This window comes from Hesperophylax consimilis, chromosome 23, assembly GCF_061612785.1.
Source record: "Hesperophylax consimilis isolate HC1 chromosome 23, BYU_Hcon_1.0, whole genome shotgun sequence".
Lineage (NCBI taxonomy): Eukaryota > Metazoa > Arthropoda > Insecta > Trichoptera > Limnephilidae > Hesperophylax > Hesperophylax consimilis.
This window is the reverse complement of record NC_142858.1, coordinates 1,305,753-1,327,044: the sequence shown is the minus strand read 5'-3', so window position 1 is coordinate 1,327,044 and position 21,292 is coordinate 1,305,753. Positions and strand designations below refer to the sequence as shown.

The window sequence follows — 21,292 nt, the reverse complement described above, 5'->3', positions numbered from 1 at the left end:
AATTTGACATTTAACGGACGGTTAAAATCTCTTATATTCAAAATGAAGTAAATCTTCGATTTAATGGCATAAAATGTCAATGAATTTGAAACAGCACCACCTACCTATTGCCAAATCTCAATATTATCTTTGTCCATGTTCTCATGTAGTATGGACGTGTCTCAAGCGTATGCCGCGTAGCGGAGACAGCTCCAAACTCCACGAGACAAATATTGCGTTGCGACCCTGCTTCGTGCCATGTGGACATTTAATTGTAACGGTTTCACAGCTAATAGGTTCTTTGTAACCTCTCTTTCTGTTACATGCGCAACTTATATTGATTCATGTTGTTTGTTCGCCTGGCATACGCCTGAATTGTTTTGAATTGCAGAAAGTGGTCCGCGAGATGAACCGGTTGGGTATGCTGATTGACCTGAGCCATGTGAGCGCTAATACGAGCCGGGCCGTCATCAAGCTGTCCAAGGCTCCTGTCATCTTCAGCCACTCGTCCGTGTACTCGCTGTGCCCGCACAACCGGAACGTTCCCGACGACATCATCAAGTCCATTGTGAGTTCTAAGATTCTATAGAATCCTGGAGATATTAGCTTTAAATTGTAACACCATATCTGGACGTCTTGTATAATAATATTTTTGGTATGAAGATATTAGTATTTATTCAGCAAATCAGTAAAATCCTGGACAAATTAGATTTTTGTTTCAATTATTTTTTGGCAACACCAAAATAAATAATGTATGATTTTTCAATATTATCTAGCACACTAAAATTCAATATGTGATATTAAAATGCTTATGGCTACGGCACGTGTGAAACAAAAAAACGTACGTTCTTTATAAAAATAGAGGTTCCCTAAATATTCAGGGACATTTTTAATTGTACCCCGATGTTTATCGATACCCCTTGGCCGGGAGACCTATCGTTCTTCGGCCCTTTAAATAACGGCATAGTTTGTAGTTGGAGGCCCACTTTATTTGGTATCCGTTTCACTCAATGAATAATATTTAGGTAATACAAGAAGGCGCTGCAAAAAAGCGCAATACCTTCGCACGAAGATGTCGTCTCCCACCCGGCATGCCGCTTGAAGTCCCGAAAGCCCTTCTGGGCGGAAGGAGAGAGGCTTCTCCAATTACCTCTCATCCCAAAAGATAGATGGAAACATGAGTGGAAAACGGCCAACGTGGGAAATGCCCATCTCATACAGGACCCCATCGAGAGACAGCCTGGGTTCTCATTGCCTCGCAAAACCTGGTCCGCCATCAATAGGTTAAGAATAGCCGCTGTGCCTACACAATGCACAGATTGGACCTTAAAGAGTCGGCAATGTGTGAATGTGGTGCGGTGCAGACCACCGAAAACGTGGTCAACAAATGCCCGCTCCATTCATTCCCCGTCGGGATTGATGAAGTTCACATGGCGACGCCTGAGGCGCTAGTATAACTCGCAGATCTACATGTCCCCCTCCGACTCCCCACCATACGAAAGAAGAAGAAGAAGAGTAAATGAAACGTCGTCGTTGCCGTGCCCATTAAAAATGATAAATTTAACAATATCGATGATTATTCGACTTTCACTAGATGCTCGCAATCAGCAAATACGTTTGAGAGTTATAATAAAAAAGCCGCTTAGTTCATTGAGACTCTCCTAATCTCAGATTTTCTCAAACTGAGTTTTTTCATATTACGAATGGGATTAAAGTAACTGGCTTATTTTTCAAGAACGAAGTAAATTTGTATTTGAGGAACCGCAGTTATAGTAGTTATTATTTTGGCCACTAACCAAAAAAATGCATTGCTGATTGCAAATGCCTGAAATAATACGTAACACCCAAAATTATTTTATGGGCTTGTCTGTTTTCCGAAATAATGTAAGATTTAATTTAATTTGGCTTGCATTGAGCATATAATCAAAAATTTCGTGGCTTGTCGGGGGTTAGAATTGAAAAGGGCTTGTCTTCTAAGCGAAATTAATATATTTATAAACTTTCGAATTTATTTTTCTGCGTTGCTCTTTTTAACCGAGTGTTCAGAAAAGATGTACTAATTTTATTTTGAGTATTGTAAAATATTTAAATAAAAATATTGATGGACTTATTGGGTGTTGTAATATATCTAAATAAAAATAAAGAGGGACTTATTGGGTGTTGTAAAATATCTAAATAAAAATTTTTAGGGACTTATTGGGTGTTGTAAAATATATAAATAAAAATATTGAGGTACTTGGATACCTTTATATTTGATACATTTAAACTTTACTGTGTACCCGAATTCCCTACATCCAAATTTTCTAATACTGTCGTCCCAATTTCATTGAACATAAACACAAATATTAACCATCCTATGAGGAAGAATAATCTCAAAATTTGTTAGACTGAGGATTGAACCTTCTCTATGGGACTGAAAACAACAGCGCTAACGACTAAATCAAATCCCGATGACTTGGACCGTAATTTATTTTGTATATCTGCTGTAATGTCATCCAATTTCACAGAAATGCGTTTATGTCCGCGTGCCTGCCACCAAAAGTTGATAGCATTGACATCGGTGGTAATATTTAAATATCTTTAATAATTTTTCTCTAGTCATATTACATATTTCCTGATGTTGTTTTTAACCGTTATTCCTGCTTTAATCCACTGCATTTACAGATGTATCAAACAGTTTTAAGATGTAATTAATTTGGTTCAACTTTAAGAGATTATATCTTTTCTTTATTTGAAAGTGTTACGTGAACTTCTATAAAAAAGTTCCACAATCATTTTATTATTAGTGATACCCTGATAAAACTTCTAACGAAAAAAAAAGTTTTTTTTAATAATGCATCTATTTAATTATTAAAAACCTTAAAACAAAATTTTAACCGGGGATTGAACCTTCCTTCCCGGGACTGAAGTTGAGAATTCTACCAACTCCGCTTGTATGATCGTGATTGGCACCTAAATTTGATAGAATGCATTGTTTTGGACAGCGAGCCTATGTACCGAGTTTAAGCTAGATCGGGAAGTGGGTTGAATTCGACTTCCAAGATTTGCATTCCCGAAAACAAAAGTTAAACTTATTAAATCATATAAATTCAGATGTTTGCAAACATTTCAGATAAATAATTTGAAAAATATTTTTACATTTCCCTAGATAAATACTAATAAATATCAACGGCACGTTCGTAGTGTCACTGTTTAGGACTGATTCCCAATCAAAAGTTTTAAGTTTAAAATATATTCGAATTTCCCTTGATAAATACTAACAAATATCAACGGCAGGGCTAGGACTGATTCCCAATCAAAAGTTTTAAGTTTAAAATATATTTGAATTTCCCTTGATAAATACTAATAAATATCAACGGCACGTTTATAGTTTCACTGTTTAGGACTGATTCCCAATCAAAAGTTTTAAGTTTAAAATATATTTGAATTTCCCTTGATAAATACTAATAAATATCAACGGCACGTTTATAGTTTCACTGTTTAGGACTGATTCCCAATCAAAAGTTTTAAGTTTAAAATATATTCGCATTTCCCTTGATAAATACCAATAAATATCAACGGCACGTTTGTAGTGTTACTGTTTAGGACTGATTCCCAAATCAATTTAGAGCTTAGACGAAAATGTTTTAGACACTTCGAAGCTTTTAAAAATATTGTCAAGTTTTATTTGACATTCGATTGATATGCATCAAAATTCTAGTTGGCAATGTTCACGAAGTTTTGTAATATTCAAATCGTACCTGAAGGCTTTATGAACCTCAAATATTTCTGACTAGCATAGAGTGAGTAAATCACGCAGGATATTTATTTTAAGGAAAGTCGTACAGAAGAATTGTTTTTGCTGAAATCGTATTGTTTGAAAAAACCGCTAACATTTTCGATAATACTTTTGTGTTTGTGATAGGTAAACCGACAAACAAGTCAAATATTTAAGCCAACCACACCAAGCAGTTGTAGAAACACTTTGAAATAGATTTTAAAATTACTTACCCTATTATTGAACAAAATTAAATTAAATATAAGGGTTCCAAGTTTAAAAAAATTCAATCTTATCCAATATAAAATATTTCGGTTGCTGGTGTATGGGTAACTAAGTTATGCGAAATATTCCTGCGTAATTCGTAACATAATTCAAGTATGAATTTTCGAAATTCGTCCAACATATTAGAACTAGTTATCATAAATCAGAAAACTGATAAAGTAGGTGGGTACCAAAATTATTCAATGAATTTATAATTATTTATTAAAATGTGTATTAATTTATTAACTGTTTGACAGATGCTTAAAATAATGAATAGAGCATAGATACTTTATTGAGACAATGCGCGCTGTTTCACTAAACTAGGTCCAGTGGACATACCTTAACTGTTGTTCTTTTACATAATTATTCAAATCGTTAGAATTTCTTTCAATTAAATATAAGTTTATGCTTTTAAAATTTATTAATCAGGAAATCTCGTTTTTTTTCACGGGCCTTCGTTAGTTATTATAATACATATTTAAAAAAATTTAAGCCTTTCGTGAGAGTAGATTTTACTACCAAAATAAAGAAAATGTCACTAACGAACTGCCGTCAAAGATTTTCAGCTGTTTTGTTCACGTCATAACTTTGTGAAATCTGAAACCTTTCACGAACATTTTAAATGTGATTTAAAAAAGATGAAGTTAAGAGTTGTCGATTCACAAGTTCGCCAACAAAAGCGAAATAATTTCACGGGAAATTTCCGCACTTCGGCGAAGTATTCGAGAAATTTTACGGTGGCAAATAATAATTTCGTTTATGTGTTTTTGTATATCAGCGCCCCTTTTGAACTCCAAGTAAGTTGGCTTTAGAAGTAAAAGTGAAACGCAAAATTCAGCAAGCCTTTCAGACTTGAGTCGGTCGATATTCAGAGTTAGAGTTTTGATCCCCGAGGCTTTCTTAACCTTGGTCGTTATGACTTAATTACTCAATTGAATAGAAACTTTCCAAATAAGTATATGCGTTCTGAATAAAACGTTCATCTTTTGATAGCTAATAGCGTATAAGATGTGTTTTACTTCGATAAGAAGGATAAGAATATTGCACTTATTCATCTACATCAAATTACATAAACTATCCTACTATAATAATTATTGTCGAGACCGGGATTTGAACCAATGGCGGCTCATGACTTTTGGGAGTACTAGAGTGCCAATATTACAAAAATGGCATTATTGATGTTGTTGTAGCTGAAAACGAGTTTTATTTTTATCGAAAATTCGATTTTTTTATGAATATTTTAAAGAAATTTCAGTTTGGCCGTGTGCCGCACGCATTTTCTGAAAATTTCGTACAAACAAACGAATTTTAGTTTTTTTTATCAACTACAACCACATCAATTCTGCTATTTTTTTTAATATTAGCACTCTAGTACACCCAAAAGACACGAACCGCCACTGATTTGAACCATGTGATCTTCAGTAACTCTGACAACTGTTTTCGCCACTGACCCACTAGCACGACATTGTGTGGTGTTTTATTATGTAAATTAGTTCAACTAAAGTTAGTTCAGTATATTAAATACAAATTAAACGTAATATTTCAAAATAACGCAATTTGACTTAAAATAGATAAAACTTCCGTTTCACGATTTTTAAAAATAATGTCGTTTCAAATTGTATATTCTTCAAGGAACAAAATGGACAAATACTTTTAGCTGAAGATTAAACACAATAATAATAATAATAATATTAAGCCTTTTATTCTGAACTTCTGTTAGGTATATTAATATTATAAATGTTTTGTTTGTTATAATTTATCCCAAAGCTCAGTTTGCCTCTTGGCATAGGCCTCAATCAATAATAAAAGTAAATTATTTAATTTGATTTGAGAATCGTAAAATATATTCGTTTTATGAAACAATAAATAAAATATGTAAGATTTTCTATTCACCGTTCTACAGTTTAAAAAATTAAAAAAAAAAACAATGACTGAAAAGTAAATATTAAAACACGCTGTTGCTTCAATGCTCTATTTCGTTTACAAAAACAAACATTTGCATGCTCAGTTGCTCGTGCCTGGGTTTATCCTAGAAGATTCTTGTTTTATAAGATTTTGATTGCAAAAGTTTTAATCACTGTTATTTTTCCCCACAGCGCGACTCCGGTGGCATCATCATGGTGAATTTCTACCCCAACTTTGTCAAGTGCAGCGACAATGCGACCCTTGCAGACGTGGCCGGTAAGTTCTAGAGACTATCTTCTATTTATTGCTTGTCGGAATATCTAACGGTAATAGTATGCCTGTGAACTCGCCGTATATCGTATACCTACCCGCTATAATGTTAACAGTGTGCCCGTGTCGCTGTTTAACCTGTACCCACCCGATCTAAAATCTTGATCGCTGCTACTTAAATAGTACCGACAAAATTACGAAATGACCAAGTAGTCGCTGCGAGTGGCTCGACTCGCGGCTAGTATACGTAGCGGGCGAATAGATTTTTATTGCGAATTATTTTTAAATGATTGCGGTTCCATTCTAGTCGCCAGAAAAACATGAATTTGATAGTCACGTAACCTAGTAGCTGGTCACGTGAACTGCCCTCGATATGCGGCTTGTATATTTTTATGTTTCAATCATACTTCCACTTGTAAATATTGTTTTCCTTCTTTATTTATTTGTCATCACTACCTAAACTTTTAGAAAAGATTATATTAAGTAAAATCATGCATAAAATTTAACCAATTACATCATCATTTCAATATGGTTTTATGCCAGACAGATCTACGTCATCTAACTTATTGCTTTACGAAAATTTTATTCATAATGCACTGTCCAAGGGTCTTCAAGTTGATACAATTATACTGACTTTAGCAAAGCCTTTGATACTGTTTCTCATCGCATTTTAATGGAAAAATTAGAACACTTGGGAATAAGCGGCAACTTTCTCGAATGGCTTAGAAGTTACTTATCATACAGAAAATTATCTGTAAAAATTACCTCCACAACTTCTTACACTTTTTTTGCCTTAAGTGGGGTCCCCCAAGGTTCCCACCTAGGACCAATTCTTTTTCTACTATTTATTAATGAAATTTCACTAATTTTCGATAATATTCACTTTCTTCTATTCGCCGACGATCTAAAGATGTTTAAATGGATCGGTAATTCTTCTGATTGTTTAAATCTACAAATGAACTTAAATAAACTTTATGAATGGTGCATCGTAAACAAATTACATCTTAATATCAACAAATGCCAAACAATCAGTTTCCATAGATCTAGAACACCTTTATTATTCGACTACTCAATTAACAATGCCAATCTAAAAAGAGTTTTTGAATTCAATGACCTTGGAGTTATCTTTGACTCCAAATTACGCTTCTTGAATCACATTAATAGCATTACCAGTAAGGGATTACAAATGCTTGGATTTATTCTCAGAATCGCTAAAGAATTTAATAACATAAAAACTATAAAATTACTAAACACGTCTCTGGTTAGAAGTCAGGTTGAATACAATGCAACCATTTGGTGTCCTCATTTCAACTCTCATTGTTTACAAATTGAAAAAAATCAAAATAAATTTTATTACGTTTTATTAATTTCAAAATTGGTATTCCTATTATTGAAATCAATTATGTCAATTTACGCAGTAAACTTAACTTATCGAAATTATCCGAAAGCCGAAAAATATTTGATCTCCTTTTATTATATAAAATTGTTCATTCAAGGTTAGACTGCCCTGACACTATAAACTTGCTATTTCTACATATACCTCCAAAATATACTAGACGGAATATTTTATTCTACAACAATAACTTCGCTACGAATTCTGTGTTAGAAAGAATACATAGGTTGGGCAATGAACTAAGTGATGTCGCTGACATATTTAATTTAAACTTCAAAACATTTAAAGCCAAATTAGTCAACCACTGTTTAAATGTAAATAATGTATGAGAAAGCATTATATTTTATTTCGATTTTCTATTGTTTGTTTTATACTGTTGTTAAAAATGAAATTTTGTAATTTGTATGTACTTAAAAGCCCAATAGGGCGTCAATAAATAAATAAATAAATTTTAGATGGCAAACCACCAGACGAACACATCTCTGATGTGTTCTTATTTTGTGTTACTATTAATGTAAGTATGCATACATTATTTCGTACTAACAATCATGCATGCAGGGACATTGGAGGGTCTAGAATCGTCATAAAATAAATGTAGCATCTTTTTAGAAAAAAAAATTAGAGTCCTGACGTGTGCGGCTAAGGAGGTTAAACAATCAGTTTCAGAGGGTGGGTCACCTCCAATGGTCACGTTACCTAGTCGCCGCTATACATCGCTACTGTTGCATCATCTGACTTTCAGAATCCCTAAACGTGTTCTCAAGTTGTTATGAGTATAGTGTCTGCGATATTTGAATTACTACTACCGACTCGCAGTTGCATGACAGCCTACTAGCGATCGCAATTGCGGCAATCACTTGCCGCGGTAACGTAGCAGCGACAAAACGTAACCGTGTGACCCAGCCTTAACGGCAACAGTATGCCCCGAGAATCTCCATACACCGTGTATCTGCCCGCAGCGCCAGCACCTTATAATTTATTCTCGTACTGAATTAACTCCTTAACTATCTCCGATAAATGAGAAGACTAATTTAAACTTCTCCTCACCAAGTTCGAAAACTTCTTTACGATACCAAGATGACAAGACAGCATTATTGTAATAATTAAGTTATTTACACATTTCTCTGAAAGTGTATGTTTTTGTTTAATTATTTATTTATTCACTGAATTGTGATTCTCCAAAAAATTAGTTAACTTATTTATTCTTCCCTTTACCCAGTTCGAAAACTTTTTTATGAGCCCAAGATGACACACAAACGCTACTGTGATAATTGAATTATTTTTACTTTTTCTGAAAACCTATGATTTATTATTTTTGTTCATACTTTTCTAATTTTAAACAATGGTGTTTCTGCGCCTTTCTCTGTGGGAGGAGTTCATGTGTTGAGATAGGTATTTATCACCCATGTAATTCAATTATCACAGTACTATATTATCTATTTATGCCCGTATAACAATATGTTTTTACTAAATTAATGAAAAGCCTGAATAAGTTTATAAACAATTTATTTACATTTTAACCTTAAATTTTTTACTACTTACGTACTTTCTGTTTAACCTTATATGAACTCATTTCCTATTTTACTATGCCATTTCTTTTACTATCCATGATTTTTTTATGGTGATAAAAATATATTATTGGTGAGATACTATAACATGAATTGTTATGACTAGTTATAATCGTTCATTAAAAAAAAATGGACTACGTAAAATGTAAGGCAATTATTGCATAAGCTAACAAAAATATTAAATAAGAAAGTCGCCAGGTAACGTGAAATGTAATGTTGGGTAAAATAAATTAATTATGTCCATATTAGCATGAAACCGGTTCGGTCGAAAAAAGACAAGTCTAAAAAGTTTATTGATGTTTTGAAATATTAACCTTAAACTAACAAATCAAGATGGAAATCTGTTGTTATTCATTTGTTATTGCGTTGGGTTACTCCGCTACCCTTTATATTTACGAGACAGTTACTTGATTTATGTAGAAAAGAGGCTGTTCGCATCGTATGATGTTACTCTATATTTACAATAATAAATACTTCAGTTTAATTTTTAAAACACAGTTTTCTTTTTCGTTTAATTTTTTATACAAATTACGCCCATTAGCTGAGAATGATAATTTTAAACAAACTAACGAAAAGTTGAATTACTTGTTCATAATCACAATTTCCCCTGAAAGGTTGGAGTGATTCAAGCTTCGTTAATATGTGATTGACGATCAGCTATTTTATAAAAAATCAATTCTCGCCCATTTCAGTCGTAAATCATAAGACTTTGACCGATATGCTTGACGCTGATTATAATTTGCTTCAGCACGCTGAGAATTGGCGTTCAACGGGAAAAAGTCACATTTAAAAAAATCTATACCGCTGATCGTCGATTTGTTTGAATCTAATATCATGCAAAACTGTATTTGAAACACCACCAAACATAACCAAACATTCGTAATGTGCTTTAAAACAATTAAAATTTGAAGGTAGATTTTTCTTGCAATATAATTGCGATCTTCCGCTCCTAAATTGCTTACATCTAGCAACTTTCAGGTAATATCTTAATCGCTCCCAAACCTCATAGATCTAATATGCATCTCTGGCCAAACGTATTTTTAGACATTTTAAATACTTTTACCCTTCAATACATTATGTAATAATCTTCCATGTTAAGACATGATTCCCTTGTCTTAAAAAACGGATTGCAATCCCTAGAGAACAGATGTCAGATAGGTATGTTGTCTCTGTTACTGTGTTACCGGTATTACAATGTAAGATGCCCTGAGGAACTAGCATTATTGATCCGTTCGGCACCAGTGCGTAGTCAGGAAAAACGCCAAACGCGTGTCCAACTTATGTACACGGTTGACATTTGTCTCATAAGAACGGTTCCCTTCTGTCCTGCAATTGTTCAGCTGTGGAACAATTGGTCGGCTTCTGTTTTTCCTCCCTCCTACAAGTGTCTTCAACTCCCGTATTCATTCCTTCCTCTCCTCTAAAAGACCCCCGACACAACGTACCCAAAGATGACAAATTCTCTGAGGGAAATTATTTTCTTAAGGGCTTGCTGTGTGGAGTTAGGGTTAAAAAACTTTCTTTCATTTAATGAAAAACTCGAAATTTCAAATAAACCAATGAAGAATAGCATCACTTACTTACTGGGTATTATGTAGATATCTGTTCAATTTGATAAAGTCAAATAAATTTATTTAAAAATAATTTGGCTTTCAAGCAAATTTAAATGTGTATTTCCAAAACAACGGTTTCAGCGTAAATTATAATTTATGGTTTACTGCTATCGACCAGTATAAACTACATTAATGTTAGCTGGTTTTTATTTAACGAATTTATATATATTTTTCACTTTACGAAAAGCGTCCAACCATAAATTTCCGATACAATACCCTGATGTTTATAACTTGATAATAATAGTCTGGCTGAATTTTTGCCAACACGCCGCTGAAAAACAACATTTAGAAAAGTTTTCTCGAAAAATAATAGAAATATCTCGTTTTTCTTATCGTTTAGCTACCATGTTGACGCATAAAATCAAATACTGTATATTAGATGTTGACACACACGCACACATTGTTAAAAACATGTTTTTTTGGCCTTTTGCAGGCTAAGTCTTGGAGTTATCTTTTCTTGTTTGTAATCTTGACAAGATATCGGCGTATCTTGGTTTTACCACTCTGTCTACTTGTCACAGTTGTTCTCATTCCTTCAAAAAGTAAGAAAATCTTCAAGAAGAAAATGGAAGATATTTGACTGGTGTTCCGAATGAACAAAAATAGGATTTGAAAATCTTTTCAATACAAACAAGGGAATAGGGTATTGCTTATGTGACCTTTAAGCCTTTAGACTTTTGAATATATTCACCTACAAGTCCCAACGACGGTTAAATTTCTTTTTTTTGAGTTGTTAAAAACAAATACTATTTTAAATAAATTAAATAAAATTATTTTACAGTTTGTATTCAAAATAAACCATGAAATTTATAAATAATACAATTTTAGTATCAAACATGAAAATGATTTGACTCGAATCGTCCTTAATTTTTAGTCGATATTCAGAGAACACATTCCTTTTTTTGTATAGAATAAGAACATAAACTGTAATTTAATTTAATATGCTATTTTTACTAAAAAATATACACAATTTGGTTAACTTTTAACTGTCAACGAAAAAACCAGTCAATTTGTTATTGCACACTTTTACAAATTTTAGGATTTTTTTCGTGGAATCAAGTAAAAATATTTTATTATATTTCTCTTTCAAACGGCAAACAAATCAAATATCTCTACGTTATAGAAAAAAAATAAAAAAGAATACTATTACTATGCAAGGACGCCTCGGTCAGATCTGTCCTTCACAGACTCTCAAGGAACATATACCATCAACACCATAGTGTGTGTGACTAGTAGTGTCCTTGCGTCCGACAGTTTTTATAAAAAATGGTTTGCATCGAATGTCTCTTCTGTAACATATCATTTATGCGAATATTTTGCACATGGTATATACAAAATTTAATAATGCCCCCACAAGGCACTGAGTCGCTCCCAGCTGGCAAGAAAATGGTTGAGCAGTCAAAGGGGAAAAGTAAATTTTGCATGAAATCAGTTGTGATGTACTGGTCTGTTTCGGGTCTTCCTGTCAAAGGATCAGCCCTTTTGGACAAAGTCACTCAGTTTTCTATAATGATGTTGTTATTTCCGTTTGAAGTGCCGCAGTTGCGTTAGTAATAGGGTTTATTCTATGCGCCAACCAATTCTTCGCACGTTTGTAGAGAAGCAAAACAAATGTTTTGTCGGGTACATATAATTTCAGACCTTTGGCTGCAGAGCATGTAGGTAGGTATTTTCAAGAAACTACTAATAATAATAATATTGTTTATTCCAGGATGTGGGGAGGTTGGCGCAATCTCACACGTCCCATATAGATATACACATTTTTGTAGAGACTTTTTAAAATGCAAAAATTGATAAAGAAAAATAAATTAGAAATAAGGTCAACTATGTAGGGCGTGGTCTTGACTGAGCTTGGGCCCAGCGCTCACTCAGGAGTGGCGCTTGGTGCTGGTAGGCTGCGGTCACCAACGTGTTGGTGGAGGCCATTAGCCGCATCCTGGCACCAGTGACCCGGTGTCTCATCAGGCCGGCAAATCCATTTTTCCTAATTCCGTGAACATTGTCGATGCGCTGCTGTATCTTCTGTATCCTTACATAATATGATTCTATAGGAGTCATTATATTGGATTTGGAGTAGTTCCGTCGTGGAGTTATTGACACCATGTCTCACACGTATGCAGGCTGGTACAGAATGCGTTGAACAGTGGTTTTTTAACAGAATTGCTGCATTTGAAAAATCTACGGTCAATCATATTCGACAATGTGATTAGGCTTTTCCTTTGTCGTTCGATATCGCCATCGTCCGACAGGTCTTGGTTAATAATGTGCCCCAAGTATTTAACGTTCGTACATGTATTTATTGGTGCTCGGATAAATCATCAAATTGATAATTCATTACACCTTTAAAAAGTCATGGAAAGTGATGAAACAAAAACTTTATTAACTGGGTTAGGTTTAAATTTTTTTTTCATTGTTTTTAATGACTTTATATCACTTTTTTAAAGAGTGTTGAATTGTCACTGTGTTGAGTTATCATGGAACCGTATTTATTCTTGCCTCGTTAAGGTATACGGGGAGTATCCTACTTGTTTCTGGATTTTTTCCATAATGGAACGCAATCAATTGACCGGTCAGTGGTTGAGTGGGCATAGCGCTTGGGTCTCACCCGAGCGTCGCGTGTTCGATTCCTCGGCTGGCTAAGTCTTCCATCACAACACAAGCAACATTTTCGGCTTTCTGTGGTGGTAGTAGGAGATTTTTTCAAACATTGTTGGGTTATTCGTAACCTGGGAATGTTTGTCTTTCTTTAAAAAAAAAAAATTCCATTTTCTTCGGGTTTTACACCATATTGTGGTGTTTTCAAAATCTTCACAAATATTTTGCAGTAATCTTAATCCCTTGACCGACGGAGTTATGAGGATCATCTCGTAGGATCGCGTAGTTTATGTGGTGCATGCATACATTGTTAATACGACAGCCCGCTCTCTCACCCAGGTGATTTGACAACTTGTCCATGTAAACATTAAACAGGATGGGGGACATACACCTTCCTTGCCTTACTCCTGACCGCAAGTATATCGGCTGGGAGTATGTACATGCTCACCGTACAACATTTTCCTGCTAGGAGTGCCATCGGGATAATTTAATATTTCACCCATTCCATGATGCTTGCCCCGACCCGTGGAAAACTACTACTTTGTATAAAATTCCTTCATACTTTGCAGCGGAGGGTGAGGAAAGCATATGCGTGATTTATGACCGATAATATATAATGTTCATTTTGCATTTTGTGTTCAAGTGATTGAATTGGAATATGAAAATAGTTTGGTTGCTGATGCGGCTGCGGTGTTTCGAGCGGATATGTACCTAGTATAATTGTGGGAGGTTGAGTGATGCCGTCCGTAGCTGGTACTTTGATGGGAGGGTCCGAGTGCACTGTTGTAGTCACAATTTATGTAATACACTTTATTTTAATTTTTTGACAGCTTAGAATGACACAATACCCTGTAATAATGTCAGAATATTATCGACGTAATTAAAGAAGGCGTGAACAAAATACACGACGCACGACCCCGGTCAACTTTGCCCAAACGAACACTCTTAAATGTTTAAAATATGTTTTAGGTAAAATACTTTAATGGTAAGGTTATGTATTTATTAATCTTAAATATAAATAATTATATCCTAGGGTTTCAATATAAAAAATTAATAATATGGTTATTAATTTGTTGGAATTAAAATGTGAGCCTCGAGCAAATCACCATTATTAAAGTCTTGTGTTGTTATTGTTATTCGCTTCCTTTCAGTAAGAAACTATTCTAAAGCGTTGATGGCATGGATTTTTAGTTCAACTTTAACATTACATAGAGTATGTCACCGAATTAATAACGTGGGAATTAAATATATATTTTTATAAAAGTATGAATGAATACCAAAAAGCGAAGAGGATATTATCTTTTTAACCTAATGAATAATCCGCGGACGATTTATTTTGCACAATTCAATATAATCAATAACAATATCATTTTTGTAAATAGAATCACCGCATGCGCCATTTTCTTTTCTTTTGCGTCCGCATTCGTGTACATTTCCCTCCCACGTGACTTGCACCAAAACCATCTTAAGCTAGGCCAGGACACTGAATTAAATCGGCTCTTTAAGATCAAGATCGTCCTATTTTTAACATCTTAAAAACATTTTCCATTAAAACCCTTTAAATGACGGAATGTATTTTGCTTGGATGTACCGACAGGCCGCGAATTTTTAACTTTAAAATAAGCTTCATTTAGATCACTCTAAAGTCGATATAATCTGTGAACTGTTATATTATAATTATTTCATCATCCCAATAGATGTCACCGTGGGTTACATATTTTAGTTTTTTCCAATTACTTGAGTTTGACAAGCAAATTCGTCATATAGAACAGCATGTTAACGCGCTCATTTTGTATGGCCGGCCTTGTGAGCACGGCTACCTAGAGCGCGTAAACGCGCGGCATACAACCGTTTAAAAATAAAATAAATTTTTGAGGATCCTTTAAATTGTAGTGCCATGGCCTGGTTTGAGGTGGTTTTGCTCACACGCACGTAAAACTGGAGCGGCTTATGCGAATAAGGGTTTACGAAAAGAAAAGAAAACGACTAACCTTGTTATTTTTCAAACAAGAAATCTGAATACTGAGCATACCTCATTAAATAATATCTGTTTCACTGTGTCATATTTTCTCGATTAAAGGGAGCTGAAAAATATTTTCTTTTATCCTACATTTTAAAAACAGATTTATAATACAGGTACCTACTCAGACATGTAAACGAAAATGTTACCATTTCGGTTCCTACATAAATAATGTAAATAAACGAGAGATAATTTGGAGAGATCGTAATACACCTACATATAACTTTTTTTCTCATATGTCTTATTCGCTACAAAACACTGTTGCATTTTCTTTTTCTCTGTGATATTTTATTCCAAATTGTCCTAAACATTTCCACTTCGAACTTGATTTACTCGAAAACGAAAACTCAAATCATAAAGTTAAAAAAACATCACAAAATCGACTTGATTCCCCAGTCTCCCGTTTGTACCACGAGTTTCCGGTATGTTTCCAAAGTGTATGTGTAATTCTAAAAACGTTGTAAACTTATTGTTTGTTTCGACGAATGCGTCAAATTTGACATTCACCGTATTCAGATAACGATATTTGTAACACAACAAGAAGTTTGTTTAAAACTTTGTTGGAGTTTCCACAGTGTTTATATAAATTAATTTCTAATCGAAAATTCGGAACCACTGTAAAAAGGCTTAAAAAATTAACGACGTTAAGACTTGCTGATAGCGAGTTTTAAATGACACATTCACACAGATTAAGAATAAACATTTTAACAATTGGAATAAAAACGTATTGTGAATAAATCTTTGTACCTATAAAGTATTGTACATTATATTTCCACATTGCTAAAGCAATGCTTAAACCAATTAATAATAGTGTTCGAAAGCGTTGGTCAGTTGGCATTACTTCCTGTGGTATCGAAATAATATAACTTACAGAGGCACACAAAAGGCCAAAGTACAGCCATAGAGATATCGTAAGTTATGGCTTTCCAGAATAACTAACCAACTAGGAACCTGACTATTCTAGTTACCTTCTCCTGTTTCATGTTTCGATATAGAGAGGGAGCTATAAAGGTAGCTTGTAAATATACCTCACTATGTTATACCGGTTTTCTGAGGTCCAGCCATTGATATAACATACACAAATTAGTAATTATGTTAAAAAAATCCGGATATTTTCCTAAATTGTTTAACGATCTTCGTGGTTGGGTGGTTATTGAGGTCGCCGGTTCAAATTTTATTTTAGACGTCTTCGGTGACAAGTTTTGAATAGCCAGATACTTCCCAACTACCTCTACAACATCTCCTTTCCCTCCCACTACTTTCAACCTCACAAAATACACCAATTGGGGATGCCACATTGTCACCAGTTCCAGATGATTGGGAACAGTTAGAACTCTTATGCGGTAATCACATAATTATGCTTTTTGCCCAGCTAAAACTCAACCGGTTCAAATTTCTTTTATTTTTCAGTTGATTTAATATAAAAAAGAAGAGGGATTTCGTGAACGCCTTCCGTTGAAACAACAAGTGCTTAGTAATTTTTAAAATAATTTTGATGCCGAACTTTAATAAAGAACTTTGGCAATGGTACGTAAGAGGCGAATGAAAGATGAGTGTAGTATCATAGCGTTTATTGAGTCAGTGAAGGTGTTGCGATAACTTCGAATCGATACTCGTCGCAGTTAGTGGAAATGTTAGGTGGCGATTTCCCCAGGCTGAAAATCGATACCGCGACGGTGGATTTAGTTGACGGCGTCAAGGGTCGATGGTCAACCCCATATGAAGTGGAGATGTACGGTGGTGGAGTAATCGTGGCGATGATGTCGGTGGCTCGGCACCGCATTGGTGGAGACTGGACTTGTGGGTGGTGTTCAGCACTGGTGAAAATCATTTGTCTTTCGGGTACTCCAGGGTGAAGTAAGAAAGCCCAAGGTGCGGGTGACCTAGTCAGCTGATGATGCCATCAAAATATACCAGCCGACAAAGATGTTGCAAGTCTAAGGCGCAGGCCAGCAAATGACCAGCAAAGGGGGCGCAGACCAGGGAAGATTTCACATGGACTGGCCTCTATTTTAATTTCCTGCGGAGTCGTTCATTAATTTTAGCCTCTCCTTTAAGGGCGTGCGACGACGGGCGTAGTGAATCCGTGGCCCATGGTGACGCAGTGAGGTAATAGTGTGCTTGAAATTTACAATTACAAAAAACAACTTAAAGATCGTTTATTTAAAACCTATTTTCAAATATTTTTGTCTAGAACTTGGGGTGGGATTTGGTAAGATTTAATTTGTGATGAACCCTCCTTGTAATTTGATTATTTGAACTAAAGTCAACTGAACTATGAGATCTCATTAAAGATTTCATAAACTTTATACCAAGTACTTCAACCAGAGTTCATAACTCATCAACAACGCACATTAATCCCTACCTAGTAGCCTTCGGTATGGGTAGGGACCTAAACGCGAGACAATCTGGTGTAAGTAGGGACCGATTTCGGGGGGGTATATTCGCTTCCTATCCCTGGTGTCCATGTTTCTACAACGTATAGAAACGTGGTAAAATCAGTACCCGGATATTGATGTATTATATTTAGATTAAAAAATAACGATAAAATTAGTTCCGCTTTTATACCTGCAACTCTCCCAATGCTCTAACCCAAACTACCGAATCAGGTTCAATACTGTTTATCACGTTCTAACAGTGGAACAAGTTTCGACTAGAATATAGTACGCAGTAGCAATTGTATCTCTATGTACCCGACGAGTCTCAGCTTGGTGATCTGCGTAATGGCTCTGTCTCTCTAAATATTTTGCACTAAATTATTAAAATATTGTAGGCTTTGTCAATCAGCGCTCCATTTGGTTTTCTATCTCTATTTTAGCAAGAATGTGATTTATTTATTCTTCAGAAGAGGCAATGAGGGTAGTGTCATCTGTATATCAGAAGTTTGGGCTTTTTTGCTTTTTTGGCCACGAATGCTAATTCTACCTTTCCAAAACTTACTGCAACTGAGCAGAAAAAATAACTAACTAACTAACTAGTTTTTTTCTGCTCAGTTGTAGTAAGTTTTGGAAAGGTAGAAAAAAATTAATTTTCAAAATTCACTAAAAAACCTGGTCTTTCGTCAACCCCCATCTATTTGTTGAACGTGGAGTTGGAAGCATTTTACCGCATTAACCATATATGTATTTAGTTGAAATTGCCTTAGCAAATATTCTCAAACAATGAGGTCAAATGCAATATTCCTTGAAAATAAATATGGAACATGATAATAGAATCTGAACATAGTCGAACAAGTTACATAAAATTTGCTCCGTGCAAGTTGTTTCCCTGTATATCCTAGGCTCCCATAAAATCCTCCAGTATCCTTATAAAGTTAATAAATTAAATTTATTTTACCTGTGTTGCATAGTAGAAGATATTACTTTTTACATTACATCATTACTGGTAACAAAACTATGTAGATACGTTTAAAAGAAGAAACATATTTCGGATGGAAAGCTTTTGAGTTACAAAATTTAAGCAGCTTTTTCGGCATGAATGATGAAAATGAAAATTCTGTAGCCGGTCTATTCCTATCCTTTCAGTTTGCATCAATATTTCTATCATGAGTTTTCAGATTTTACAACATATACGAAAATATCTGCCAAGTAAAAGGCGAAACACGAATAGATTTTTAAAAATGGTTTAAAAACTCAAATAAAACCAGTACATCAAAATATGATTTTCGGAAATGTATTTTTTTTGTTGTTTTTTATTGGAGTTGTGTTCGGGTTGTGAGATTCACAATCATCATGCTCGTGTGAAAAAGTTCAATAATCCTTTTGTCTTTTGTAATATCTGGGAGTGTTTCAGTGTAAGGTAAATGTGTTTGATATATTTTTTTGTTTTTTAAGTCTGGTTGCGTCAACGTGTAATCTGCTTTGTAGTTGTTTAGGTATCTCGGGTATTCATTGTTTTCAAGCCCAAAGAAGGTACATAATATTATTTGAAGTAGAAAAAAATTGGCACCTATCCAACATTTTTGTATTTTTAATTATAGTTATATGCATTTATAATCGGATTTATGGATTTGCTGTAACCTCCCCAAAAAATACAAACATAAATATACCAAAGTAAACAACATAATATTTCTAAGGCATGTTTTATAATTACAACGTACCTAAGCAAGTATGTTGTTACGTTATGTCAAACAAACTAGAAATAAACAAATTTATATCATACGCCATTAGAACTCAGACCATCAGAAATCAGAACATCAGATTATTTTTATTATTTTTAAGTGGCTTTGTAAAGAGAAACATGGTAACATATATTGAATTCGGATTTACAGTATAAGAGATAAGTTAGGTATTTAGTAGTAATGAAAAGTAGAAATGGAGTTTTTTTTTGTAGTTGTGACAATGTAGAAAAAGTAACCTGGTAGCATATATTTTATTCAAAATTTACCGAATTAACCTGGTTTCATATAATATTTAAGGATTTACAGTGTATGATATAAGTGAGTAGTATTGAACAATGTAAACCAGGCACCTGATAACATATAATTATAAGCAATAATTAGTGGAGTGAAATATCCCAACGGGAATTATTGTTTATAATTATTTGTTATCTTTTATGCTACGCATAAAACCTTGTCTTATAAACATTAGTTTATCATTAAAAATAACGTGATAACATGTTTGAGGAATTAGATTAAGATTTACAACATAAAGAAATGAGGTTGTGTTAGGTTAGGTGCAAGTAGTGAACAAGTAGTCAATTTATAATACGCGGTACACTACTGACCTTCTTTTTGATGATATGATATAATTAACCTTTACATAGTTTCTGCTGCGACAATCAGATAGCTAGGTCTGATATTACTTGGATTTTTTCCAGTGGATTTGAAATAGAAGCACATGATAATATAGTTTAGCATTGAGAACAGGGTAACTAATTACTCTCTAAACTTTCCAAAATATTTGAAGGCGTTGTGAGAAAGTTAAAAAATAAACTTGTATTCGATTCATTAATAATTTACGCGCTAGTCGAGAAACAAGAAACTGTGTTTGTTTGTAAACTCGTCTCTTTAGAAGGCGCTGTATAGGCACGTACCCAGTAACAATTCCTTTATACTTTATACTGAGAATTAAAAAAGACACTGATTGAAAATAACTTGTGAAAACAGGATAACGAGTAACGGTATCGTCTTGGTGTACAGTGGTGTTGTTGTTGATCGGAAGTATGGATATATATATATATATAATGTCCCAACAGCTTGTTTCTTCTTTTCAATATAAAGGGTGTTACCTGACTTACTTTAACCAGTGATTCCTAACATTATTTGAAGTATCGTCTCCGGTGACTTTTTAATGTTTTTTTTTCTGTTTTGCTACAAGAAACATAGAAAATCAGTCGGAATTGGACAATAGGGTCGATTTAAGCGGTTGGGCTGTCACTCGGCTGAGCGACTAATGTTGACATATGGAAGAAATAAATAAAAGAATTGTAATTTTTTTAAATTTAATAACGAATAAAAAACATTCATAAGTCATTGAAGACCAAAATTTAATTTACATTTTTAAATCCAAATAATGTCAAGAATCACTGGTTAAAGTAAGCCAAGTATGTAGCTTAACCCTTAACTATGGACGTGAAAAAAAATCACACTCCCATGGACGTCGGGTCACACAGACCCCTTCATAAAATTCTTCTAATTTTCAAACCTGGACCAATCTGACTTTAGCAAGGAGTTTGTTTGTATAAAGTATTTATAAATAAAAGATCGAGTAATAAAAATAATCAACTTTTATTCATATTTTAATAATTATCTCTAAATTTAACAAAACTAGTCAGTTTTCAGTCTTAATTGACTTGAGATCATATTAAGGCTCCTTAATTATAGTAGGTATTACAAACATCAAAACCAATAATTTTTCCTAGCTAATAAAAGAAACAGTAACAAAAAGTCATAAAAAAAACTTCTGAAAAAAATAAAATAAAAATTCT

General features: G+C 34.0%; 1 protein-coding gene across 1 annotated transcript in view; it reads left to right on the top strand.

The window, feature by feature from the left end:
* Nucleotides 1–21,292, top strand: part of LOC149412201 (dipeptidase 1-like) — a 141,372-nt gene that overhangs the window by 26,992 nt on the left and 93,088 nt on the right. The window contains exons 7-8 of the mRNA XM_089645735.1: nt 371–547; nt 6,097–6,181. Coding sequence (XP_089501861.1) covers nt 371–547; nt 6,097–6,181 — 262 coding nt within the window. The remainder of the gene's footprint in view (nt 1–370; nt 548–6,096; nt 6,182–21,292) is intronic.